Here is a 27,931-nt window from a genome sequence, read left to right as displayed (position 1 = left end):
CAAATTAGAGCAGGGGTTGCTCGTGCCTGGTAAAAACTTGAAACAGCTGAAGCTCACTGAAATAAAAATGGGTAATGCAAGCTATGTTTTCGATTTGCAGTTGAAGCATACGTGACAAACTGTTGCTTGTAGGCTGTCAATTAGTGTTATTGGCAGTCTAGTTATGTAGCAGTTTCATCTTTTATGCTACAACCAGTGATGTTTTCCTTGCAACAGGCCCTTTTACATGTCTGTGGCACAAAAGTCAGCTTTTGTTAAGATGTTACGAGTCTATTCGTGCAGTTTTTTATGTGAAGCATGCTTTGCCTCATTCTTGGCATTTTGTGGCAGGTAGAATGTAGGAAGGTCGCTGGGTAGGTTCCTGTCTCGCCTCGCTTGAATAAAAAGAAAATAATGTATGACCGATCGCGGAATGGAACTTCTGCTGTCGAGCACAGCAGCATTGTGTTCTAACCATTAGGCTATGATAGCATGCACAATTATCTCGTTCGAAAGCTAGCCAGCGCTTTGAAATGCACGGCACATGCGCCTTGTGCCAATTGCTCGTCTTCGTTCCTTGTGACAGCCTGCAGTCTGAGGTGCCGTGTTAGAGTGCACTACCTCCGGGACTGGACCACTTTCCTCAGCGCTTTCCTCGTAGCATGCTACATAGATATTGTGCAGTGTTGTACGAACTTCATGATCGTCCAAGTTTATCACGCTCTAACATTTCTTTGCCCGAGTATGAATGCCATTGTCATTTTAACATACATCGCATGACATAGTCATAGGTACGTGCCATTGCACAGGAGGTAGTTGCCGATGACATCACAATTCGTGTGTCTCTCGCTTATACTTGTCTGCTAAATACAGCAATACTTGTAAGTAGTAAAAACCAGAAGAAATTTCGAGATAAGTGAATTTACGAGATAAGCAATGTTGCGGAAATTGCAGCGAAATGTCGAGTAATTTCTAAAAAAATTCACCGCTACTGACTAGCTTTTCAACAAGAGCTTCTAAACTGGCTTTTTGTAATGGTTTCAAAGAAAAAATAGAACCATACCAGAGATATCAAACAGCTCTATTTTTTGGCACTGCCATTTTATTCAGTGCATAGAAATTATGTAAGGCTGGTTTGCTTTGCAGTAGCACTTGGACCTAGAAAGGTGTCTTTGAGCTGGTTCCCACATCGCATGAGCCAATTGTTCCCGCCACTGCACTTAACTTTATTTCGCAGCAAGCAAAGCGTGTTTCTTGCTTTGGTTGGCTGATGTCGGCACCGCTTGAAGTCTTTCGTCGTCGCAACGTTCACCGTTTCCTTCATTTGTAGCTATCTCAGAAATTTTGGCAATGATGAATTCACCCGGTACATCCTGCCCACATAGTGCATACTCATAAATGCTCACGTCGCTTTCTGTAGCACTGTTCATGGTAAGTTCGTGCTACATGGGTTGCGTATGCAAGTGACATGAGCATTCACGAGTATGCGCTATGCAAGCAGAGCGTATCAGAATGCATGCAGCATGTGCGTTTTTATTCTACCGTATTTTCGTGATTCTAAGCACCCCCCGATTCTAAGCACCCCCCTCTATTTTCGTGAAAAAATTGGGGAAAAAGTTTGCATGCGAATCTAAGCACTCCCCTATTTGTTACGAAGAGCGCGTAGCCAAGACCGCCAAGCACACTTGCTCGCTCTGTCATCGAGCCGGAGCCGTCGGGGTCCTGAGGTGGAATGGTGACCGCGGCGCGATCTTGCCGCACAGCTGGACTGCAGAGCCGCGCGGACTAATGAGTGGCAATGATAGTGACTAAGCATCCGACACAAGCAGTGGGCTCACGGTCAGCACCCATTTTTCTTTAGGATGCTTGCAAAATAACATTTTATTTCTCGCACCCGTCTCGTCGTGATGTTACAGCGAAAAGGGGGAGGAAGGGTCATTCTAGATTTCTCGAATCTAAGCACCCCCCCTCACTTTGGGCATCGCGATCATGAAAAAAAGGGGGTGCTTAGAATCGAGTGAATACGGTATGTTGCATAGAATGGAAATCAAACCTCTGATGGTAAATCATGTGTGTTGCATAAAGTGAACAAAATGAACTGCGTCAAGCATGCTATTTTGCAGGGACTGCCTTTGCACATTTCTCTCCCGTCACATGATGTGCCACATGGTTGCTTGACAAAGTTATGCTGCTAGGCTCCAACTTGACATTCGGCGAAAATGTCCTCTTTGTGGTAGACATGGCAGCCGCGCACCAAGCTTGTTAAACGTTCCAGTGGCGGAGATTTTCTTCTGCTCTCAGACAAGGTTTCGAGATATGCGCAATTTGGCCCAAAAATACTTCGAGATAAAGGGCAATAAATACATGACATGTATGGGAATCGGTTCGGTGCCACGAAAAATATCGACTTAGCCGATTTTTCGAGATGTGCAAATTTGAGCTAACGAGGGATTCGTGTATGTAGAAACCAGCAATTGTCATGTCGTAAGGTTGCCTCAAACAGCTGGCGTGGAAATCGTGTCATTGCCGCCGTACGATCCTCCTCAACGTGGTAGTCGTCATGCCAATGTTGACGCAGACATGTACACTCATGATGAACTACTTAATATACACAAACAAGCTGTTCCCCTTGGTGTCGCCCTGCAGAACCCCAAACAATGCTAGATAGCCAGGTACCAGCAATATGCTTCTTATAATATCATTTCCACAGTGCATAGAATCTGCACAGTCTCTATTAACCCTTTCGCTGTCGGACGTTTCTGGCCGTGACGCACCCCCAGTGTCGGCTTGGTTTCAGGGAACGAGCACAACAGGGAATGAACATAGCAATTTATTTTTGATTATGATTGGTATACAAATAACACAGTCAATGCAATATGCACATTTCAGTGTTCTGCAGCTGTTGTTAGTAATCATCATCATCATCATCAGCCTGACTACAATATCCGTTCAACATCCGAATCTGACGATGCGGCACCCTCTTCCTCTCATGCGACTTTGTCCGAGTCCGAATCCGAGCTCGGCTCGTATTCTGAATCGGAATTCAGCCACCGCTCCCATGAGCAGACGAAGGTCCCGCGCGCAGGGAGGATGCGCTTTCAGTCGCCCGCGCAACGGAGAGAAATGGGATGTTGCGTGATCAAGAAGACAGAGGGAGATGGAAAAAGGCTAAACAAAGTTCGAAGGGCTTTACGTTTACTGCTGCAAGTCGGAAGCGAGGGTGCGGCGAGAGAGCGAAAGCAGCAATCGAGTCACCCTTTTTGGAGAGGCAACGGCACGTGCGCCTGAACTTGACGCGCCGTAGCAGGCACACCAACAGAAGAAAAATAAAAACCTTTAAACCAGCGGAGATTACAGAACAACCCTTGAACCCATAACCACACGCGCGCGACGCATGATCCAGCGAACGCGGAGCCACCGCGCCACTCAGCAAAGAGAAAGTGGGGAGTGGCAGTCGCACCGTACTCTTCAATACATGGACTAACACAGGTCGGGGCGAATATACGAACTCGTAGAAAGAGTCAACAGATGGCGTGGCCAATCCAGGAGCGCCTGCTTTGCGCTCAGGCGCGAAATTTTGAACGCACGATAGAGAACGTACCGGTACGTCAGTGACACCGTGGGGGGGAAGCGCGATGACGTACCGGTACGTCCGTGACAGCGAAAGGGTTAACAATTGATGATCTTGTGTTTAAAACTGGTGTTTCGTTCTTGGTACAGTCGAACCCACTTATAATGATACTGGTTTTAACAATAGCTTGTCTGTTCAAGCTGTTCGTGCAGCTTTTAGCCCAGGTGACCATCCAGATACTTACTGGAGAATAAAATATGATTTGATTTGATTTTATATCGGATATAACAATGAGAAGCTGCTGCACCATGAACTTTTGTATGTTTTCCATGGTGAAATAACCTGCTTGCTACAATGCCGCCATGCTGCATTACTGGTCATAACAATGAATTCTGGCTGCTGGGTGTCCGTGCCGAAAGGTAGTGAAATGTGAAATCCCTGAAAAGAAAAAAAAAAAAAGAGAAGTTCGGGCTGCTGCACGATGACCTGCTGCCCCAACAGCCGCCGCATGGTCATTTTGCAGCATTCTCCGCGCGCCTATCGCCCGTCACCCTCACACCCCTCCGAAACATGAATGGACCGTGTCAGCTGCACAGCTCCCAGATTGCTCGCTGGCTCCCAGATTGCTCGCTGGCTCCTCATCCTTCAGTGCAGGGCAGTTCTGCAAACTGCTCGTGTTCGTCTTTGTTGGTTGCATCGAAGTCTTTCCTGGCCACATGGTTTCTCAGCCTTGTTTGACTCGGTGCCAAAACGGAATATAGCTGATCCGTCCACTGATCATCAGCAATGTGTGACGTTGTCAGCGAAAAAAAAAAAGCGCACAGCTACAAATTTCGAAACAAAGTGCTTCTAACCTATGAGGAGATCGTCACGAATGTGCTTGCATTGGATCACGACGGCAGCGATGACGTGGTAGGGCAGACTGCCTCAATGTTCCTCACAGGAGGTCCGGCAGATGATTCAGTCTCCCTCCGGGGCTTCGTTTTCGCTAGGAATCTTCCGCTGCACTACATGGAACACCTGGATGCCCTGGAGAAGGATGTCGGCAAGCTTCACATAAAGCATGTAAGGCTGACGGACTTAGGGTTTTTTTGTGCAATCCAGTGAGAAGTATGTGGCTAATGTGCTTGTGGTGATCTCGCCTCAGCGTTTCTTCTGGATTTCTCAAGCTGACAGGCTGCCGCGGCAACCTTCTCACATATTTTAAAAGGCACCTTTTGGGGCCACCAAAGCGATGCCTCGGTGGAGGTCGTGCATTGCTTACTGCCCGTGACCCCTCTTTGCAGTTGTTATAGCAGTGCCATTCTTAAACGCCAACAGCCGTGGCTTGTTACACACAATTAGAGTGCCCAGGAAGGTAAACGAGTGGACGGAATCGGCAGCTGGATAGAGGAAAGCAGTGGGGAGGGGTACTGGCCTCCCCACCATTATAGTTTTCTCACAACAGCTCTGCCATCCCCTATTTTGATTTCTTCATGCAATCCGGATATAACAATTATCGGTTATAACAATGGAATTTTTGTGGCACTTAAATATTGTTATAAGTGGGTTCAACTGTATATATATTTTTTTTTTGCATTAGTCACGGCATGGTGCGTAATTATACCGTAATAAGTATTCCTGCTGTAAATATATGCATCTGCATTTGACTATTCAATTCAATGTTCAATACTTCCTATTCGTATTTGATTCGTATTAAAAAAGTTTATATTCACCCACCGCTAAGAAGAGTTTTTGTGGGGGGGCGAATTTGTAAATATAGGAAAGGATTGGTACCGCATGGTGGTAGCACCCAACATGTAAGCCCTATTATATAATTGACAGCATGAGATGAGATTTTAGCATTACACAGAAATTTTTCTTTAAACAGTGCTTCTAATAGGCATGTTTTGTCTTGCACTTTGCAACCCATGTTTGTGGAAGGCCATCAGTAGAGGTTTGTCGCAGGTTAAGGAGGAGCCTGGGGACCACATGATTCCTGGAAGCTACCCACCCGAACAGCCTAGAAAGCGGGGCCGTAAGAAAAAAACCATCGAGACTGCAGCCCATGCACCATCTGACTACAGCCCTGCAGCTATTGGGATGCACCCCCCACAGCCCCCAATGCAACACCAGCGCCTCCAGCCAGTGCACCACCTGTCCAATAACCACATGGCACCACAGCAGCAGCAGCAGCAGCAGCAGCAGCAGCAGCAGCAGCAGCAGCAGCAGCAGCAGCAGCAGCAGCAGCAGCCAATACACCTTCATTCCCAACAGCAGCAGCACCAGGTCGGCCCCTCAGATGAACAGCAGCAGATGGACTACCACAGCACTACGGGTGGCTACTACAATGCTCAGTACAATCAGCAACGGCTGGTCCAGCCACCACCACAGTTCTACCAGGACGGCTTCCCAGACGTTCACCCACCCCCACAGCATGGCACCCAGTCGTATTGCCAGTGGAGCGGCGGGGCACAGCAGCCCTTGGAGTACGCGTGTGAGCAGCCAGCCGAGCCAAGCCCACCAGGGTCCAACTGGGCATACCCATCAACCTATTCGGAGGACCTCTGCCGTGCTGCCGAGTTCCCGTCCTGGCTCAAGCAGGAGCCACTGGACTCCTGCGAGACTGGGGGCGGTTACTGCTGAAAGCTGTTCACTCAGGTCAGGCTCATTAGCAAAGCACTTTTACTGGTTGGCCAGAATGCATTGGGTCACCCGGACAGTTATCAGGCACTATGCACTAGTAAACAGCTTATCTTTTTAAAGTGGTGAACTGATTTGTTTGCCCCAAATAACTGGACCTATAAGCTTAGGCTACTAATGTTTGGTTTGACACAAGGTGGCATTATAAGAGTATACCGCCAGAACTTGTTCATTTTAGTAGTGTCGTTGTAGTCCAACCTTCATTTTGCTGCTATACAGTTAACGTCTGATTTTTCGTGGACTTCCTAGGGACTGCGAAAACGTTCGAAAAATCGGGCAGTCCAAAAAAATGAATGCATGCCTTTTACTGCCCCCAAGGGCTCAAATTGCCACACGCAAGTCCAAAATTGCTCTGAAGGCCTTCCAGTACACTTATTATGCTTATCAGTATGCATGCTGTGATAGGAGACGGTGTGTGCACGTGTTTATAATTAAGGAATACATACTTTGACCCATGACAATCTGCCTTTTTCATTTTCCTGTGCCCTCTGCCGCACGCCACTGAAAACGTTTTGGAAGGGTCCCAGGGCTTTCATCAGTTGATTTGTGTACCTGCGCCCACGTTGAGTGCGCATCGATTTCGCATTATGTGGATCGCGAATCATTATTAATGGTTTCTTCAGGACAGCATGTCATTCCTGGAAACCATGTAGCACTAACCGACTACTGGGTGAGCAGGCCTGAGTGCGCTGTTCTGCAAACAGTGCGGTCGATAAAGGTATCCAGAGTTCCGTTTGCTGACTTGGCTGCCTTGGAATTTGTCGCTGATTTGTGCACTTGGCACTTGCTTTCTTTTATTCCTTTTACACATTATTTAGACATATTGCATATTCAAGAAGTCTTCGAGCGCAGCCTTCTGTATCGAATTTATCAAACCTGTGCATTTATTTGCATTGACATCTACAGCCGCAGATCGTTGTTATCGTCAAATATTGTGGGCAAGGTGCATCGCTGATATGAGATATTGCCAAAATGAGGAAAACGTACATATTTGTGCATATGTGCCGTGTTGTTCCACCCTGAGATGAGTCAGCATGAGTGACCAAACCACTTACACGATGGCAACTGTTATCCAGATACATATATCACGGGCTGTTAATTTATTACTGGTTCTCACTTTTCTTTTACTACATCACACTTACAATTTGCGCTTGCCATAGAGCATTATTAGAGAAAAGTGAGCTCACATAAGTGCTCATTTATAGGCCGTGTTCTCTCGCGAAAACGCATGGATGTCATCACTCACACGGTGTTGGTATAACTGAGCAAGGTGGTTGTTTATGCTGCTGTACCGAATGCACTGTCTCTTGTTTGCCATTTGATGCAGACGCAAACAGTGCCTCTCTGAAATTAAGGAATGTGCCGGCAAAGCAACACATACAGACTCACCTATATATGTAGCGAATGCGACCGATGGCCTACAGGTATGGTGAGGTACAGATGTTGGCACAGCGCTGTATCGCCGCTTGCCGCTTATTGTGTACGCGCCTTGCGAAGTGAAGTGTAGTTGAGTTCAAATCGCTAAGATTAGAACTAAACTATAAAAGCAGTTTCGTTCGACTTAACTGCTTACATTCCAGTTCAGATGCGCCTGTAGCGGATGCAGAAACTCGACGGCGACAGGCTTAATCTTTGCTGAACAGGATCGACATTGGCTCAAACTTTATGGGCACGGCTTAAAGAGCTTGATGCTTGTGCATTTCAACTTAGTAGGCGTGTTTGACTTGTTTTGAGCATGATTAATTATATATACAAGTGAAGACGCTGTCGCTATTGTGTTGTCTGTCCGACGGCCGATCGTACGGGGTTTGGTCGAATGATGGTTGGCACGCTGATTTTGCCGGTGCTGTCGAGAAGAAAGCCTGTCGCAGTACAACTCATGCTTGTTGGTTGCATCGTTGTCGACCTGGTATGATAAAATCGCTTCAGTGACTCATAATAGCCGGTCAATTGTTGGCATGAGTGCCTTGTCGGTCTTGTATTGACCAAGTGTTACCGTGCCTTACGAGTACATGAAGTCAGGCACGCGCTGCCACCACCACATGAGGACTGACACTGCAAGAAGACTTCGTCAGCAACGCAATGTGTTTAATTGTCACCCAAGTGTAACGCACAGGTTTTTCATTAAATTTGCTAGCCATCAATGAAAGGCGGCAACTACCTGGCTCATGATGCAGTCCGGACAACTCGGACGAAGCCCTGGCGGCTTTCTGTTAAAGTGTAGTTGCAGTCTTACGCTACAGACATTTTTGGCACTGCACCGACGTCGAGCTACCAGTACAGTTTTAACGCGGTACATGGCACGAGTGTTTGCAGCAGCACGCGTCCAAGCACTTTTCTTTCCTGGGGGGGGGGACATTTCGGCGCGTGGCCACATGCATTGCCCTTCCAAAATGTTTCGTGATTAATCCGCTAGGGCAGGGTGCTTGCACTGTCGCGCCGTGAGAAAGGCAGATTGCCCCTTCCCACTCTTGGTATGCTTCACTGCAATACTTTATGTATGCTTCATTGCTTAACAGTGCTGTATTGAGGCGAAGCTGATTTTCAGGAACTGGCATTATGCAACGTGCCGTGCATAAGCTTCCAAGACATTGACGAGGATTACAAATGTGGAGTCGGCGCCATTGCTAACAGCGGTGAATTGGTTCAGTGGAAAACATGGCACCGAACAGAACGAAGCTTGGTAGCGAATGTCGAAGTAGCTGGGCCTAGCGTTGTCGCATTGGTGGCTACGTCTGCCAGCGGATCTGTGTGCAAGAGCACCAGTTAGAGGAAGCGAGATAAAATGGCAGTGGTGGGCAATACGATTAGTGCCGTTTCGGACCTATGGTCATGGCATAAGGTCCGTAAAATCAGATGGCGAAGGTTTTTTGCGTCCGAAATTTCATACGTTTTTTTGCTCTATGGTTTACATGGCAGTGCCGCAAAAGCGTCCGAATTATTGGGCATGTTCAAAGAATCGGTCATTGACTGCATATAGAGTCTGTTGGTTCTAGTAGAACAATACCCAGCCTCGCTCTGAAAAGCCATTTATTTTCAGCTGTGGTGCACATTCATCCCCTCTACAGTTACTGCCCTTGATGGGAGGGAGCCATCCTGACAGAACAGACAATGAAAATCGCAAGGTGGCTTGAGCCATTCGAAATTGACAGTTTAACATCCTTGGTGGCAGTTGTCAGCAAGCAGCATGAGAAGCTCAGTCATGTAGTTGACAGGTGACATTTGCTTGATGACACAATAGGGGCCATGATAATTTGAAGCCACTCACTCAGCTAGGTGAGGATGAGGACACAGTGAGGCTTCTGACGCTGCTGATTGGCACAAGTAAGCACCCTCGGAAAGGGTGGTTAAGCCATTGACAACAAGGCAGTACTGAAGAATAGCACCTATTGTACTAGAAGGTTTTCATCCATACAGAGGGAATGTGTGGGCAAAAGGCAGTGGTGGTCTGTCTATGTGGTATTATTTTATGCATAGGTCACAAATGTAAGAGTGGAGTCCCAGTTGCTGAGGTCAGAGGCAACACACATTGTTAACTTGTGACCAGCGGTCTGGTTAAAAGGTTCAGGCATGTTGTTGTGCTGCAGATGGTGTGCAGTTGTGGTACCCTGAATGACATTGCCAACTGTGAAAAGTATTCACATTGTAAAAGTGATTCTAAGACATCCAGGAGGAAAAATCAGCCTTAATCATTGAGCACTTCTTAGGCCACTGCATGTAGTGATCCAGAATTATCAATAGTACTCAACTGATAGTTTATTAAAGCGAAAGCCTTAGATGACTCATGGGTAGAAAAATTGGCTGTCCGACCGCACCAAAATTCAATAATACCAAAAGTATGGTGCCACAATTGGTGGTTGAACCTACGACCATTGGTAGGAGTTGAACCTGCGACATTTGTTGTTAATGAAGGCAAAGCTAACTAAGGCATAGTTAACTAAGATAGAGTAAATAAGCCACTCGAACCCACAACCTTTGGTGGGAGTCGAACCTTCGACCTTTAGTAAAAGTTGAACTTACGACCTCTGATGTTAACTCTTTCTGTACCACGCCCATTGGGCATCGTTAGCCCATTAACGATGGTTTGAAGTGCCACTTTTGAGACCTTCTGTGCTGTTCATGGACACACTGCACTATCGGACATAAAGGAGGAGAACTATAGTTTTTCATTTTTTAAGCAGTTTGCTTTTTTCCCCCAGGCAGTGATTCTTGAACGCTTTCCGAAGTTCTTGCAATCATCAAAGTAGAAAGAAAAAATGGTCGCCCGCTATCGATGGTTTGAAATGCCACTTTCGAGACCTGTGCCGCTCATGGACACCCTGTATCATAGGACGTGAAAGAGGAGAACTAAATTTTTGTTTTCTAAGCAGTTCGCTTTTTCCCCGCCAGGCACTAATATTTTAACATGCTCCAAAGCTTCGTGATCATCAAAGTAAAAAGCAAAAATGACCGCCTCTAGGAGCGGCACGCACACTTCGAAAGATCAAAGATGTCGTAATCCTGCTGCATCTGCAGCTGATTTTATTGATTGAGCTGCAGCGATTTGAGGATGCTACCTTTTTGTTGGACTTTGAATCAGAGAGCGACAGCAATGCAAGCCAGCCCGGAACATCGGCGGCCACAGCCCGGACACCAAACTGTAGCGCTCGCACTTAATTTTTGGTAGTGGAATACCTGTTCAATGAAAAATTTTGATTTTTTCGGAGTAGTGCCTATTAGACGGCAATACATTTTGTATATTTCTTAGTAGATGCAAGCATGGCTTTACAAACTTTGTTGAATTTTATCCCACAATCTTGATTCTGGCAATTTATTATAACTTCTTTTGTGACATACATCTCGTTAATAAAGCTTTTATGCATGAAAAGTGCATTCATTCTACTTTTTGTTTATGTATTACATAAAATATGAAGTGCAGTACTTCCTTCACCTCCAAAAAACACCTACTTTCCCAATGGTATGGAAATAGTTAATTAGGGCAAATTTAATTAAGACAGGTAATTAAGGTGGGGCTAATTAAGACACTCAAACCCACAACCTTTGGTGGAAACAATAGGAAGTAACAATGCATTCAAATGAGAATGCCAAGTAGTTTAATTAATGTCTCGTGATTGTGCAGGCTTTTGCCTTCATCATCTTCAGCATATGCTAAAGTGACTGTCAACTTTTTAATTTATGATTTTATTTATTTATTACTGAAAACCTGTAGTGTCATACAGGCATTATTGCAGGAGGGGAATACAAGCAATAAGTACAACGAAAGAAAAGAGACAATGAGTTTTGCCTCAGAATGTATACAACACTACGACACCAGTATAAGTATTCATACAAATACACAAACAAAGAATAAGTAACCAGAAAAAGAGTACCATACATTCAAGAATTACACAACCAGTAAGCACACCTGTGTACATATACACTAGAATAGCTACAAAGCATACGAAACATGCAGAGTCCTTCAGTATACAGGTCATTGATTTCCTTGTAGAAGTGTGTGACTGTAGTGGAAGTAACAGTTTTCTTCAAGGAAGATCTTCTCTGTACACTCTCTGCTACTATGCGTGGCCATGATAATCTCATCACAGGAAAGCTGGGTTGTGTCGCTGAAGCCTGCCATTTAAGTAAAAAAAGCTTTGTTTCAGCCATCTGGATGCAGCACGTGTGTTGGTATGTACCAACATGCTGCCTTTGTTCAAGATTTAAGATTAGCAGCTACAGTCGAACCTAAATAAATCGAACCCACATATATCGAATTATTGATTAGATCAAACATATCTGACATTCCCTTGGAAATCCCATGGAAAAGTATAGCATTTTGCGAGGCATAAATTGAACTCCCGTTTACTGCCACACCGAATATATCGAATGCTGCTTCACACTGTGTATCAAATGGGTCATGGTCAAAGAAACAAACAACACGTGTGTCAACACAACAGTGAACTGCTATGTTTATTTCGCTTGGCATGTTATACCAGAACGAGGGCAAGGGGGTTAATGGAAATATAGGCACCTGTAGTTCAACAATGTATAGATGGCTTGTGCTGGTTAACCTGATATGATACATCTTCCCCTTCACCGCCGTTGGCTTGTCTGCTGGAAGTTTTGATCATATCCCAGGCGTTCAGGAGGACGGGTTTGATGCAGTGACCTTCATTGTGGCAGAACTGGTTGTGAAGGTGGCTGTCGAGAACTTGCCACTGGTGCACTTGATGAGCTGGATGTGCGAGATTCTAGAGAGGCCTGAACCTGGCCTTCATCATAATCCTCAAAAGGTTTTTTCATTGCCAAGAGGTGCTGCCGATTACAGCGTAAGGTGTTGCGGTCTTGTGTTTCCATGTAGAAGGAACATGGTCCAGCTAATTCAAGCAGCTTTTTGTGCCTGTGCCGTCCCCTTTATGCGAACGAGGTCATTGCATTTGAGGCTGGGAAGTGCACGTCTGCTGTGCTTGCTCTGCTTGTGCTTCCTCATTCACGTGGCAGCAAGGGTCCGGTATGGGCATGCGCAGACATCTTCCTTGCAGCAGCTTCCATAGTGACCGGCCATCCTCCAATGGACTTGTTCTGTAATTTAGGCCGCCAAGCCAAAAGCTTTAATTCACTGCCTTTGTCTTTTTTAGAATGCAATTAATTATCTGTACAGCTTTTTCAGCAAGACCATCCGAGTGTACCCTGGGCTGGACGTGATATATTTGAAATCATACTGCTGTGCAAATAACGCAAATTCATTACTGGCAAACTGTGGGCCATTCAGTATCTATGCAAGCTTCGATAGGTATACCACAATGGGAAAAGATAGCTCCCAATTTTTGTATCACAGAACTGGCTGTGGTATTGGGCAATAGTTCCACTTCTGGAAAGTTTGACGTTGAGTCATAGGCAAACAGATAATGTACTGAAACAAATCAACACCAACACGGTACCAAGCTTGTGTAGGTGCTCCGCACAAGATTAGTGGTTATAACTGTTGCTTATACACATAAGTCTGGCGCATACCAGACACTTGTGGACTAGCATTTCAATATCAGAATTTAGGTTTAGCCAGTATATACTAGCTGTGTTGCTCTAGCTTTGCATTTTCCAATGCCGAGATGCTCTGCATGAATGTGCTTTAATATGTCCAAGCACATGCTACTTGGCACTACAGCCTTAGTTCTTTTCAAAAGGATCCCTTTTACCACAGAGAGTTCGGAAGCAGCTGGCTTTAGCGGACCTTTCACAGCACACCCCTTCGTAAGCTTTTGTAGTACCTGGTTGAGCTATATGTCTCATTCGGTCTCACTTGCAAGCCTTGGAGCGGTTTTTCACTTACGAGTGCCAACACTATGGTGACTCCGTGAATTTCGATGTCACTTGTGGGCGAGGCTGTGTCATCTTCAGAAGCAGGTGCCTGGGAAAGCAAGTCTGCCACAACCATCTGTTTTCCGGGAACAAAAGTTGAAGTGTAATGATATTTCAACAACCGCAAAAATAAATGCTGCACTCTTGGCAGCGTATCGGCAATGGATTTTTTTATGTGTAAATTAATGGGCGATGGTCACTCTCAAGAACAAACGGGTGACTGTATACAAAGTGATAAAACTTTTCGCATACGAAAACTAATGCCAGAGATTCCTTTTCGATTTGGGAATAGCGTTGCTCCAATTCGTTCAGAGCTCTTTAAGCATAGCCACAGGCCTCCAGGTACTTACGTGACGTTGCATCAGCACCAAGCCGACACCGTACTGCGAGGTGTCTGATGTTACCTTTATTTCTCTGTTGGGCTTGAAAATTGCTAGAAGTGGCGATTTACTAAGCTTTTTGCATAAGCCTCCCACTCGCTCAGATGGTTGGGCGTTGAGTGAAAAACATCGTGTTTCAGCAACGAACGCAAAATGGAAGTGCGCTGGGAGAGTGAGGGTACACATTTTCCAAAGTAGTTGACAACGTCTAAGAGCCTCTGTACAGCTAGCTTGTTCTGTGGTGCTGGCATTTTCAGCAGAGCTTCGACTAAAGCAGGGTTAGGACGTATGCCCCTGTTGCTGATAATGTCACCAAGAAATAAAGCTTCCTCAATGCCAAACAAGCATTTTGACACGTAGAATGTCAGCCCTGCTTTTGCTGCTGCTTGTATTGCGTTTCTAAGCCTGTCATCGTGTTCTTCTCTGGTAGTGTCCGAAATGAGCACATCTACATACAAACACACACCAGGCAGGCCATTAACTATCTCATCAATGCCTTCTGAAACACTTAGCTTGCCAATGAAGTGCCAAAAGGCAGTTGAAGAAACCGATAACGGCCAAAGGGAGTTGCGAACATGCATATTTTGGAAGACAGCTCATCCAGAAGGATCTGATGAAATCCGGCGTTAGCGTCAAGGCGAGAAAACATCTTCGCACCTGACAGCTCCGCTTGTATGTCTTCTCGGTGGGGCATCTGATAATGCTCCCTTTTATGGCATTAATTTATTTTTCTTGGGTCCATGCATGACTGCAACCTGTTGTCTTTTTTAAGCATGATGACTAGTGAGTGGGCTCATCCAATCTATCAGGCTCTTTGAATGATGCCTTTCACTTCCATTATTGCACTTGATATTTTATACCAGAACGAGGGAACGGAGGTTAGTGGAAATAGCGGGCAAGGAAAGGCATGTGTAGTTCGAGGCTGTGTAGATGGCGTGTTAGTTGACCTGATATGACACACACTGCACCCATGAAAGATGCTGTCAAGGCATTAAATATGAAGGCAGCACACGTCATGCAGTTAAATTTAGCAAGATGCGTGCCTCAAAACATGGAACACTCGGGCAGCAAGGGTCTTATTTGTGCTCTATTATGCCAGATTTGTTTCAGTAAACTTTGCATCACAATAGTGTAATGCGGTGAAGCATACTAATAGCAGAAAGAACTAACCAGCCTGCAGTGAAGCAAGCTACCGGCGGCCCTTTGTTATAGGAAAGAGGATCACTGAACTGCTTCAAGAACATGAAAGGCCTCCCAGTCTTACACACGCACTCCACATGAAATCAATGGCACTCAATCTTTTCACTGAGTGGCTCTGGGCATGGGTGCGGTAAATTCCTGCTTTGCACATTCTCAGGAGGCTGTCTGAGACGTGTGGTGTTTTCAGATAAGCTTCAAGTATTTTATATTTCAACTTAGTGAACTATTGGGATCCCCTTCCACTACCTCAGAGTTCAATATACAGTCAAACCCACTTATAACGGTACTTCATTAAAACTTCTTTCTGGGCGAGTTGGTGCATACTTGACATAAAAATTGTAACAGCGCCAACACATGCATCCACAAAGTAACAAGGACGAGACACAAGTGCTGACTGTCAACCAAATTTTATTGACGGAAGATGGAGTGATACCACTCCCTTCCCCCTTCACTACTGCTGTTACAAATTTTATGACAAATAATGGTACTGGTTTTAACAAATCGGTTATAACAAGGAGAAGCTGTGCACCGTCAACTTCTGTATATTTTCTATGGTGCAGTAACCTGCTTACTACAATGCCACCATGTCGCATTATCGGTTATAATGAAATCTGGCTACTAGGTGTCCGTACCAAAAAGTAATGAAATGCAAAGTCCTTGAAAAGGAAAAAGAAAAAAAGAAATTTGGGCCACTGCACGATGGCCCAGTGCCATAACATCCACCGTGTGCTCATTTTTCTCTGCATTACCAGTCTCGTGCGCCTCTCTTCCCTCGCCTTTCCACCCCTCCTTACATGAATGGGCTGCACCCATAGTTCTATGCTGCGCCATCCTCCGCAACACTAAAGGACCGCGCCAACTGTGCTGCTCCCAGCTTGCCCACTGGCCTCTCATACTGTGTAGTTTTGCCAATGGATTAGGTCGCTCACGTTCATCTTTGTTGGTTGCATCAAAGTCGTTCCTGGCCACTTGGTTTCTCAGCGTTGTTTGACTTGCCACTGAAATGGAAGATCACTGATCTGCCTGCTGATTATCGGCAATGCATGATGTTGCCGGTGAGAAAAAAAGCACACTGCTATAGATTTGGAAACTGAGTGCTTCTGTCCGATGAAGCGATCGTTGTGAATGTGCTTGCATTGGATAGCGACAGTGACGACAGCAGCGACGGTGCAGTAGGGCAGGTCCCTCCAGGGCTTCGTTGTCACGAGGAACCTTCTGCTGCACTACATAGAGCAACTGGATGCCTTGGAGAAGGATACTGGTGAGCTTCGTGCAAAGCAAACAAGGCCGACGGACATGGGGTTTTCTTGTGCAAGTCAGTGAGAAGTACATGGGTGGTGAGATGCTTGTGGCAGTCTTGCCCCAGTGTTTGTTCTGGATTTCTCAAGCTGACAGGCTGCCACGGCAATGTTCTCGCATATTTTAAAAGGCCCCTTTTGAGGCCACCAAAGCGATGCCTTGGTGGAGCTCACATATCGCTTGCCGCCCTTGACCCCTCTTTGCAGTTGTTATAGCACTGCCATTCTTTAACGGTGACAGCCATGGCTTGTTACGCACGATTGGAGCACCCAGGAAGCAGTTAAACGAGTGAACCCAATCGGCAGCCAGATAGAGGAATGCAGTTGGGTGGGGCACTGGCCTCCCCGCCATTATATTTTTCTCGCTACAGCTCTCTGATCCCCCTATTTTGATTTTTTTTTCATGCAACCCCGCAATAACAATTATTGATCATAAGAATGGAATTTTTGTGGCACTTGAATATTGTTATAAGTGGGTTTGACAGAGGGAGAGAGAAATTTGTTTACAGAAAGGCAGCGGGGTTGGCCTGAGCTATAACTTGCCCTGGCCTGCTACCCTACACTGGGGAAGAGGGACGGGGAGGAAAAGGGCATATATACAAGGAGGTGCATTTATACAAGTTCACAATGTTGTGGCCTCTTTAAAGCCTTGTGTCCAGCCCGGTGGCTTGTAGAAAGGCTATGGCGGCGCTGGTTATCAGGGCTGCACTGTTTGCATTAGGCCGAGGTCCTAAAATAAACTCGTCTGATTGTGGCCTTTTATCGACGTTTGCAATGAAAGAGACCAGTTTCTGTCATTCTCGCGCATATGTAGGACAAACGCAAAATATATGGTCAAGTGTTTCTGGCAGCTGACAGTATTCAGTTCGGGCTAGTATCACTGCAACCTATCAGATGCCTATAACACTAAGTGAAATCGACACCAAGGTGAATCTGGTGCACCATGCACGTTTGGCTTCTTTTGAACTCTTGAGGCATACAGAATATTGTTTGTGGGTCCCATATATGCACCTTATTGTGTCGTCGATCTGGTTGGGTCCAGTGCTGCAGCATAAGGTTGCGTATTACGCAACGAAGTAAGGCATTTGTGCATGTTTGTGAGAACAGAATGCGTACCTCAGTAGCATTATTTAAATCAGTTTTTGCTGCAGCATCTGCCTGTTCATTCTCTATCACGCCACAAAGTGAAGGTACCTACTGAAAGGTGATATTATGGCCATTTCTATTTGTATGGTCAAGATGCTCTGTAATTCCTATAGCCGCTGGATAATATGGGCCCTGTCCGAGGACACAGTCAATGGTTTGAAGAGCTGGCTTGTAATCGCAGAATATCTACCATACACAAGAAGGCTCCTTGGAGAGAAATCAAAGAGCGCCTCCTGGATAGAATCAAGTTCTGTGGCAGTTGATGTTGATCTATGGTCTAGTTTAAACCACCATGCGATGATGATATGTGGGATGACGAAGGCTGCAATGGAGGCATATAGTGTGACACAGCCATTGGTATACATATGTACAGTATCTCCGTTCTCTGCATAAATGTGAAACAGGGTAAGTTGCTTGAGGCTAATGGATAAAACGTAAGACTTTTTGTGATTCCAGGGATCTGCAGATTAATGAAAGGTTTAGGCAGGACCCACGGGGGTAGTCTCGGAATGCAGGCGGGAGAAAATCTTGACGGTAGAATATACTGCTGACGTGAAAGTCTTTGCAACCTGTGTGGGTGGCAGGGAGTGATGACAAAGGATGACAAAGGTCTGACTGTATCCATGTTTAACTGTAGTGCCTCGCTACATTTTTCGGGGTCGCATGTTGTGGGGCTCTGCTGTGGCATGCAAACAAGGGCATTTGTTTCCTGTCTTTTCTCAGAAAGCAGCCAAGTCTGGGAGGAGTGACAACCACTACGAGTGCAGTGTGTCATCCTTGTGTGTTCATCTCGTACCTGCATTTGATGAGTCCTGTGCAGCCCAGAGACACGAGTCAAGCAGCTTCTGGTTTGAATAATGTGCACCTTCACTGTAGAGCTCTGCCACATGAGAGCATAATCACTCAGAGCAGGTTGTGACATCACCCTCAACATTTCTACAAGCCAATATGTGCCAGATGTCCGTGGTGGCGGACCTGCATTTGGGAGAAGACTTAGTGCCAAGGTTGCTTGTGGGAAACAAATCATGTCATGGTAGCAAGGAGGAGAAGGAACACAGCTTTGTCTTTCAGATAATCTGAACAAATTAAGGCCTCCAAACGATTCTTAGCAGCGTGGTTGGCATAAACGCAATGCAATCTATTTTTGGTCACTCTAGCCAAAATGTCCAAGTCATGGTGAAAAAGCTTGGCTGCAATCACTGTCATTGGGTTTCAACAGTGTTACGTATGCATCACTTGTTAAGGTAACACTGGTTTAAACAAAATGTGGTTTTGTGTGGACCCAATGAATCAAGTCACCTTGCAAGAGTTTTATGTTACAATGGGGGGTAAACTGTTTGTGCATTACCAACCAGGTATGGCAAGCTGACAATCTATGATAGCATTTCATACATCAGCCACACATTGTTGTCGCAGATTTCTTGAGGGTATTATGATTGAATCATAAATCCACCTGCTTGTTCTGAGAAGTATGTTGAGCAAATTCTCGTGTTTCCTAAAAACTTTTGGAGTATAATAGCGTTACCGCAGTTGAAAAAAAAAAAAAAAAGAACAGAATACTAAACTTTTTTTTACATCAGAAATGAATGATAAGGAATTCATGCAGGCGCACAAATTTTCATTCTGATGACTGCCATGTCAGCAAAGCTGAGAATGTAATCATGAAAGTTAACAGAAAGGTTGAAAGTTGGAATATTCGAATGGCCAATGTGTAGAAGGCAGAAGGTACCTCTCAGAAACGGCTGCTTTCTTCTTTTCTTTTTCTTAGCTCACTTTTATTGTAGTATACAAATGTGGCTAACATGTAATACTCCATGCTGGTGATGGAGGCCATACCATGAGGTCACCATTGTAGAATAAAAGGAAGACAAAAATGATCTGCATTCTTTTTTTTTTTTCTGCTGTTGTGGTCTACCAAAAGGCATGACTGAAGGTTAATTGATGTACTGCAAAGGTGAACACAGACTGACATTGACGAAAAAACAAGAAAGGAGCAGGTACCTCACACCTGTCTTTATTTTTTGTCAGTGTCTGTTCATCTCTGCAGTGCATCAATACACCTTCAATCATGTCGTGCCAAAAAGCCCCAATCGAAGCACCTTTAAACCAAAAGGTAGTTCCAGAAAAGCTGTCTACAAAAGCAGCTGCTGGTTGTCGTTAATGTAAGTCTTTCCAGTATTCTTGTGACCTCGTGGCTGCATTGGTCAAGTTCTTATGTTCTGCTGTACAATGTCAGTGTAGTTGTAAGGCAAATATTACATGTGCAAAGGCCACATATTTATTGAACACATTTGTAGACACTGCCTGCATGTCACCTGTCAATGAACTGTACATTTCTGATGTTATAAATAATGTATATGTATTGGTCTGAGTTTACCATATGACTTCGAAATTCATACTTGTATTGCATGTTTTGCTCTGCTGTTGGAAATTCCAAGAAAACTGATAGACCCACAAATAAAGCAAGGATGTAGTCTCGATGAGAAAGTATCATTTCACACACAACCTCTGCTTTTGGCACTTGATCTTAACAAAAATAACCAAACACTTGCATACACAATCTGGCGCAATAAAGGAATGTAGCAGACTGATGTGCAGGAATGGTGATGCCTACGAGCATGTGTGCTAAAATGTGAACTGCAGGCACATCTTTAATTTTAGGTTCCCTTTGTGCTGTGTTACATTTACAATGGTCCTTGAACTGTTGGGCATCTCCCAAATGAGGTAATGCACCCCAATTACAGTATGGCACACACAGCTGGCTGAGGCAGTAACGACAGTGTGTTATACCAAGGCGCTTAGCTTTTGGCACCATTGTGCAATTTAAAGACTGATATAGTTTAGGTGTGTTCCTCTAACTTGTTTTATGAGTGTACAGATGCATTTATTATTGTCATAGGATGAAAATGTAGTCTGAAATCTTGCATGAAAACTCATGTGAGTTCCTTTTGCTTCTTTGTTTTATAGATTGCTTTACTGCGACTGTCGCATTTTATTTTTTTTCCCTCCTCACATCACTTATGTGTCCTGTTAAGGCCCTAGTGGAAAAGCGCAATTGATCATTTCAATTTTTAGTTCCATTAATGAAGCGCTAAGATCTTGTGCGTGAGCACGTTTGTGTCTTCAAATATTTGTATTCTAGTGTGTAAAATACAGGGGGAAATGCTAAGGTGATACAAGAGCATTTCCAAGTGTATAAATGTGGTGCATAAATCTGGTTGCATCCACAACATAAGTTGAGCTTAGCCTTTATATTGTGCTTACATATGATTATGAAACTGGCAGATGTTGCTTGTAACTATTGTGCTAAACCCAAAGCACAAGTGTGCATGTATTCTCAATCCAGTTGCTTATAATTGGTGCTAAATGGCTTCAGAAGAACTCTGTGTGGTTCGAAGTTGTTTTAATACAGTGGGGGGGGGGGGGGGGGGGACTTTGTAATCCTGCCTGTCTGCAGCTGGTCTGAAATTGTGTTTTGACCTTATTAGAGCGTTCCTCACCAACTTTGGGCATTGCAGTGTGTCCGCAAGATGTTACCCCTGTGTCGGCAGTGGTTCACACGGCAGCCCTTATTCCAAGAGCAGCCAATGTGTATATGTTTGAAAACAGTATGGTATGTTTGAGATGAGATAGCTGAATTTCTTAAGACAATCTTATTTTCCTAATTTGTTTAGCTTAACATTGTTACACGTAAATCAGGTACAAAGCTGTTTACAGGATATGTTAAGAACAACACCTCGTGTTTGGTGCAGCATAGCCTTAGCCGCTTTTGCGCCATTAAACCCCATTTAACTAACTAATATGTTAACACTTCTATATCAGTAGTAAAGGAAGTATACCATAGGGCTTTATGTGTAAGTGATGACTTAAGACAAGAGAGGCTATGGACTTTGAGAGACAAAAAAATGCCAATCAGGTTATACATCATACATGCATATGTCTCATAACAATTTAAAAAAAAGCTTTTAAAATTTACTCCTGGCTCATCGTCTCATATCTAACAAGGGATCACATTTCGTGCCCTATTTTGTTTTGTAACACACGGTGTCTTCACAACTCAATTGTTCATCCACTAGAATTGGAAAACATCTGTTCTCTGTGAACGTAGCACTTCGAAAACAGAGTTGCTTCAGCCAAGTGAAGTGCCGCCTGTTTTGTCTTCTTGCAGCACTGGAGGAAAGTCAGTGCACAGACCTACTTTGTGTGCCCCTGATCAATAGGGGTGACACTGAATAGATGACAGAATTTGACATTTGGAAACACTAATAAAAAGGTGGTAAGGTCAAGATTGACACAATGAATATGCAAGTCACAACGCAGTCTCAAAAGTGTGGCAAGGAGAGCTGTGCAGTGCAGGATTACGGTGCAGTTCATATTTGCATAGGCACCTGTAAATATTATAGTGTAAAGTTTTTAGCCGCTTGGAATCCGAGAGTCTTTCCGAAGCACAGAAATATTAGGACACATAATGGTTCGAAGGTGTTCAGTTATTGTGTAAAGCAGAGCACTGTGGGTGGCAGGGCCTCGCTCAACATGGCAACTGAATGTGTTGTTCTGGCACATCTGCTTGATTTTGAAGTTTTTTATTTATTTGTGTGAAAAATGACCTTGCACAAATCTCGGTTATGTGTCAGAAATTTCGCCATTAAGTATTTCATGTAGCAGTTTATTTTTGGATTTGTACAATTGTTTGCTGACTAAAAAGTTGGTTAAAAATGTTAAAAAAATTTAAAGCCAGTTCCACGCTTGTGAAATCTGAGGAAACGACGGAGCTGTGGTCCTCCTATGTTTCCCTTGTGATTATCTTTTGTGTACCTGTTCTTTTCTTGTGATTATCTCTTCTTTTCATGTGATAATCTATTCTTTTCTTATGATTATCTATTCTGTTATTGAGTAATTATTGGTTTTGTTTGATTATCCTCTCAATTTATTGCTAATGTTTATTACTCCAATCTTCTCATTTATCATCTGTATCGTTGCGTTGAGCTAGGATATGCGGTTCATGTTTCTTAGGGAAATGCAGGAAAACCCCGATGCTTTGACGAGCGTGCGCTGACGTTCTAGCCGTTCGGTGTCCGCTGTTTCCGAAGTGGGTACAGGCAGAATTCACCAGCATGTGCACTGGGACCTCCTAACCGTTGGCGTCCATGGCGCAAAAGGGCGTCTCTATGGTCGTCTGATGGGCGTGCTCTCTCTTATATACTCCTATCCTCTCCCCTGTTGGCCCAGCGGGGAACCTTCGCCTGGCGTGACATAGGCATGCTGACAACCGCACTCAACGGACATTGCGAGTCCCTAAACAGCTTTGCTGTTAATATTCTTTACCATATAGCTAGCCAGTACTTGAATTAGTACTTCTGCAAGATTATATTCAACAGCATGCTATCACTTTCGATTTTAGACAGTATAAATTTCGAACAAGCTTATCATAAGTATTTTGATAAGTTTTATCACTTAATGCAAGTTCATGATGCACCATGCATAAAACAAGGTGCAATGGTGTAACTGATCATGCTGGAAAAACAGGAAATATGAGATGCTGGGCGCACTGTCATGCATCTGTTTGTGTGTCCAGTGTCCCTGTTGTATTTCTAGTACACAATGCACACCTGTGAGTTATAGAATGTATTTATGGGCCAAGGTTATCCTGGAAACCAACGATGCAAAAAAGAAAGAAAGCTATTGGTGGAACTCTGCCATTTAGTTTAAAGCTTTGCTCTTCCATACATTGTTAACCTACAAGTGCATCATTTTACACAGCTGCAGTTAACATGTTTTGCTTTATGCTAATGTGCACTACCATGTTGGCATAATGTAAATACAGTTGCCTTTCATGTTCAGGGTTGAACATTGCTTTGCTGCATTTGTCACACATTTTTGTCTCTTCTACAACTGTAAAATTTACTTCTCAGCATTTCATTTAGCCCACTTTTCAAGCACATTCAACATCTTCCAGTTGCACTGACACAAACGCTTACTGGCATAGCCTCAGTTGTGTGTGAGGCTAGCATTGCTTTGAATGCATCCTGCAAGACTGCTTTGGGCTACAAAACCTACATGCGCTGCACTGTTATTTGCATCTGCAGCTGTCATGTGCTCTGCTTTTCTGTGCGGGGGGTGTGTTTGGTAAATTCTGAGCTTGGGAGCTGCTTCTTGTTCTGCATTAATCTCTTTGACTGTCCATTTATTTATTTGCCTAGGAGGACACCAATCTCCTCAGAGCTATACACAAGGCTCTGATTAGATAAAAATGCAGCTGTTCATCTCACTTTAAGGTTAGAAAGCAAGTTGTAATGTTTTCACAGAAGTGGGCTACATGTGTTTTGATCTTGCTCTTTGTGATGGGCACCCCATCATTGGATGCATTATTCACCATGAGATGATTGCTTGAGCACAGGAGCTTCAATTTCATTCCAATGAGCATGGGAGGAAAGCCAGCCAGCCACACTGATGCAAGATGTGCTGTGCTCTTCTGATTATGTGCCAAGCTTTACCTGAATCTCCACCCTGAAACAGCGTACTGCTCAAAATGCGGGTTTTTGCCTAAATGACACTGCATGCAGAATATAGTACATTTTCTTTCTTCCAATGGTGTTGGAGGTAGATCATGTGCAAACAAATGCTGTGTTTTCTGGGAGACACAGAAAAGCCTTAGGTGCAGCCAGTTGCAGAAGAAATAAAGACTGCTTCCACTGCACATTTTGCTTCACCACTGGTGATCAATGATGAACCTGCATTGCTTGTTGTAGAAGCCTGTCTTTTTGAAAATAGTGGCACTGCACAAGATCTTAAGCTGAGCTATGTAATCTACGTAAGCTGAGCTGAGCTGAGCTATATAGACTCAAAGAAAAGTTTACACCCTTTGGAGTGTATATTTGCCACACAGCAATAATCCCCACCTGCCTTGCCCGCATTTCCTTCCTTGAAAACGCTGCACTCGTTACTTTCCTCTCAGGAATGCTAAGTCATGCTGATAACGCACATGCCGTTCGTTAAAGAAAGGAAATGCAGACAAGACAGATGACGATTATTGTTGTGTGGCAAATATACACCCCAAAGGGTGCAACTGTTTTTAGAGTGTAAGAGCTTCACACCCTGATAAGCTGTTTTCCATCACACAGTCAGTCAGTGCTTTTGATCACGTGATCTGCTGCATCCCTGCCAGTCACCCAGTCCTTTTCTGTAGAAAATCAGCCCAGCATGCCACACTGACTTGCAGCATGAATTATGCATGGTTTCTCAGTACAAAGAAGCATAAAAACTTTAGCACAGGCACGACCATTTTACTAGTGATACCATGGAGCTCTTGTACCTCTATATAAAAAGCTCACTAGTGTGAAGCAACGTGCTGGCTTGTCTTTTACACTGTGCACCTATACAAAAGAGAACATGCCCTTTAAAGCTAGTACTTTTCCTTCATGTTTAAAAACACAAGAGCTATGTAGAGCGTGGCAGCAAGTGACTTTGTGACTTGTAAAATCACTGTCTGGACACAGAATAAGGGTTCCCTTTAATTCAGGCACATGTGAGCATACCAAGAAGCGCATGGACAGGAGGCTCAAAGTACTTGCTTGTGATGTGGCAGATGAATAAATCTTCATGAAATAAAACAAACCAGTAGCAGAAGCAATAGTGCCCTGCCCATTATTGCATGGTGACCCATCCATCCTTCAAGTGACTGACAAAATGTAAGGGTGCTGTCATTGCCTGCATGCAGGTCTTTTCATGGCATGGGGGCAACTGAAGAGACAAGTGCTGGTGCTGACATAAACCATATTTGTATTCACTCACACTGGTGCAAATTGAACAGCGTTTTCTGTGTTTCGAGCAGTGAGCTTGACGTGCATTAAAAATGACGTTCATTTATTGTTGAATGCATTTCCTGAACACTTTGCAATTGGGCTTTGTCCATAGAAAGCACGGCATGTTGCAAGGTGGAGTGTTGACATGGGTGCATTGTTGCAGTTATTAGCACTGCATTGATTTTCCCTGATGGAATGAAGGTGGACACTGGGTGGTGATTGCGTAGTTTCTGCTTGTGATGTCTATCGAATCAGCAAGACCTAAAATATAGAGAAATTCACTTTTATAAGACTGTATAGTCTGCAACTGTACACTCCTGCACACCCGTTATTGTTTCCTTTGGTGTCTACACACATCATTGCTCTAGCTTGTACATAAAAATAGCATGCCTTCATTGTTTCTTGGCTTTCTCCTACATTATACGGTATGATTTTGCATGCTGTGTTGGGCATGCTGGGCTTTCGTGTCTTGTTTTGTTACAAGAATTGTTGAGATCATTGTGACTATCATCTCCCATAACAAGAGAGACGGAAAGACTTGCAGCAGTAATATATAAATATTAATATATAAGCATAACCACAGATGCAAGACAGACTGAATGGCACCAAGCAAGATGACGTGATGAGGATGTGAACTGAGCTCACAATTGAAGACAACTCAAGTATGTCATCAATATATATATATATATATATATATATATATATATATATATATATATGTAATTCTGACTGTAATGTCAGAATTACAATACCCAATGTACAATGCCAATGCTAGTTTTCTTTGTCTGTGCTGCATTTTTTTGTACTTGTTACCTTTCCAGTACATTTTCTTTCTATTGTACAGACAATGGACTGATGACTTTTTCTATTACTGCAGCTTGCTTTGCTATTGTTGGTTTCATGTTGAAGGGCTATATTTGTTTTCTTTGTATGTGCTCTTCTTGTTTCAGTGCAGGCCATTTGCCTAGCGGACTATTAGACATGGATATTTGTTTGTTTTGTGTGTGTGGATGTGTGTAAGAAACACACAAAACATTGAATAAAAAGAAACAGCTATTTTAAGCTCTTTGCATATTTCTGTCTCGCTGCACACTCCTTTATAATATTTTGTTTTGTTGTCTTTAATCAGCCATAGTCCCTTTCAACCACAGAAGACTTCCGAGGCTGTGGATAATATGAGGGGGGACCCAAAAGCAATGGAAACCTTTTACTGAACCAAAGAGCAGCAATAATTGCCCGCGCTTCTAGGCATGCATACTGCGCTATCATCTTCATCACTTGGTGAAGCAGTGTACTTGGGCAAATTTTTGCATGCTCACAGCATTGCTTTATTTCGAGGCTCAGCACCAAGGGCAATGCATATCAAGCTCTATTTTCTCTTCGGAGATGCTTTGACATCAAAGAGCCGATTCATTCTTAAATTCGTGCTGCAAGACCAGACACTATAGCTGCATTTTCACGTTAAAATGCTTAACTTAAGTGATTGTGTGATGCGATGCAATTAAAAGAAAATGCTCACACCAGCAGAACTCGGGCGATGAGCTTGTGCACCACACCAGCGCTGCCACCTGAGCTGTCGCTGAGCACAGCGCTTGTTGAAAAAAACTGGGTGACAACCTCGCCTCATTCTCTATGCTTCCCGGATATTGCACCTATCTCCAATACTGACATGAGCACTTAATGGAAAGTGTTTAAGGTGTGGAAGTGATGAAGAAAACAATGGAAGCACTGAACTGTTTTGAACAATGGATAAAGCGATAAGACAAGTTCATTGCATTTTGTAGAGCGTCCTTTAAAGTTGATTAATGTTTTAGAAATGTTTGAAAATAAAAAACAATTCTTGTTACTTTTCTGCTGCCCTCATATACGTGTATGTTTTCTTATACTGGAAGAGCTTGGAAGCTTCCTAGCACCTTCCCATAGACATGCCATGGGTATTTTATCATGCCATGACTTGCCTCTGTCAAAACACTGAGTGAAAGTGGAGAACACAAGTGGTCAGCAATTGGGGGAAGCAGGATGAGGTGCAGGAAGCTGCACGTTTGAGATGCCATCACTTATTGATTGCGATGCATGCAATGGTGGCCTCCGTTCATGTGGCGCATGTGCATTCTGCCGCATACAGCACCTGTCATCAGAATTCACTACTTCAGCTTGGATCAATAGAGAATGAGGCTACATTATCATACATAACAATCAGCACTGTAAATCTTTATTTTGGGGCAAACTTTGATACATATAGGTAGATTAGCAGCACAGGATATTTTCATTAGACAACCATGAGTGCAATGTCTTTGTCTCTGTCTTTTTCAAGTGCCTTACATTTATTTTCCCACCTGCCCTGCTGCTGCCATTGTAAACGGAACCTGGGGCCAGTCAAGCTGCTTTTCCGCAGCTTTATTCCCCTTATTTTTCTGCCACAACCATGTACCTGCTTGCTTGTGGAAATAAATAAATAAATAAATAAATAAATAAAATACTATGCCAATTCATTCAGGCAAGCTTATACAGTGAAATTCCTGAAGCAGGCGAAAT

At 44.0% G+C, this 27,931-nt stretch overlaps 1 protein-coding gene and 1 long non-coding RNA gene across 4 annotated transcripts in view; one reads left to right on the top strand and one right to left on the bottom strand.

The window, feature by feature from the left end:
• The window catches only part of Tdg (Thymine DNA glycosylase), a 285,426-nt gene extending 258,956 nt beyond the window's left edge, over positions 1-26,470 (top strand). For 2 of the 3 annotated variants that reach the window (XM_050174625.3, XM_050174627.3), the window contains 2 exons: positions 5,498-6,190; positions 18,318-26,470. In XM_050174625.3, the coding sequence (XP_050030582.1) occupies positions 5,498-6,175 (678 nt within the window). In that variant the 3' untranslated portion in view covers positions 6,176-6,190; positions 18,318-26,470. The remainder of the gene's footprint in view (positions 1-5,497; positions 6,191-18,317) is intronic. The other variant, XM_072284404.1, reaches the window with a different exon arrangement.
• LOC129383735 (uncharacterized) lies at positions 12,153-18,479 on the bottom strand. Its single transcript, XR_011890239.1, has 3 exons — positions 18,391-18,479; positions 13,542-13,646; positions 12,153-12,793 (listed from the first exon to the last, which is right to left on the bottom strand). It is a non-coding gene; the product is annotated as an uncharacterized lncRNA (long non-coding RNA).
• Positions 26,471-27,931: the final 1,461 nt, after the last annotated feature.

Source organism: Dermacentor andersoni, chromosome 9 (assembly GCF_023375885.2).
Source record: "Dermacentor andersoni chromosome 9, qqDerAnde1_hic_scaffold, whole genome shotgun sequence".
NCBI lineage: Eukaryota > Metazoa > Arthropoda > Arachnida > Ixodida > Ixodidae > Dermacentor > Dermacentor andersoni.
This window is presented reverse-complemented; position numbering and strand designations above follow the sequence as displayed.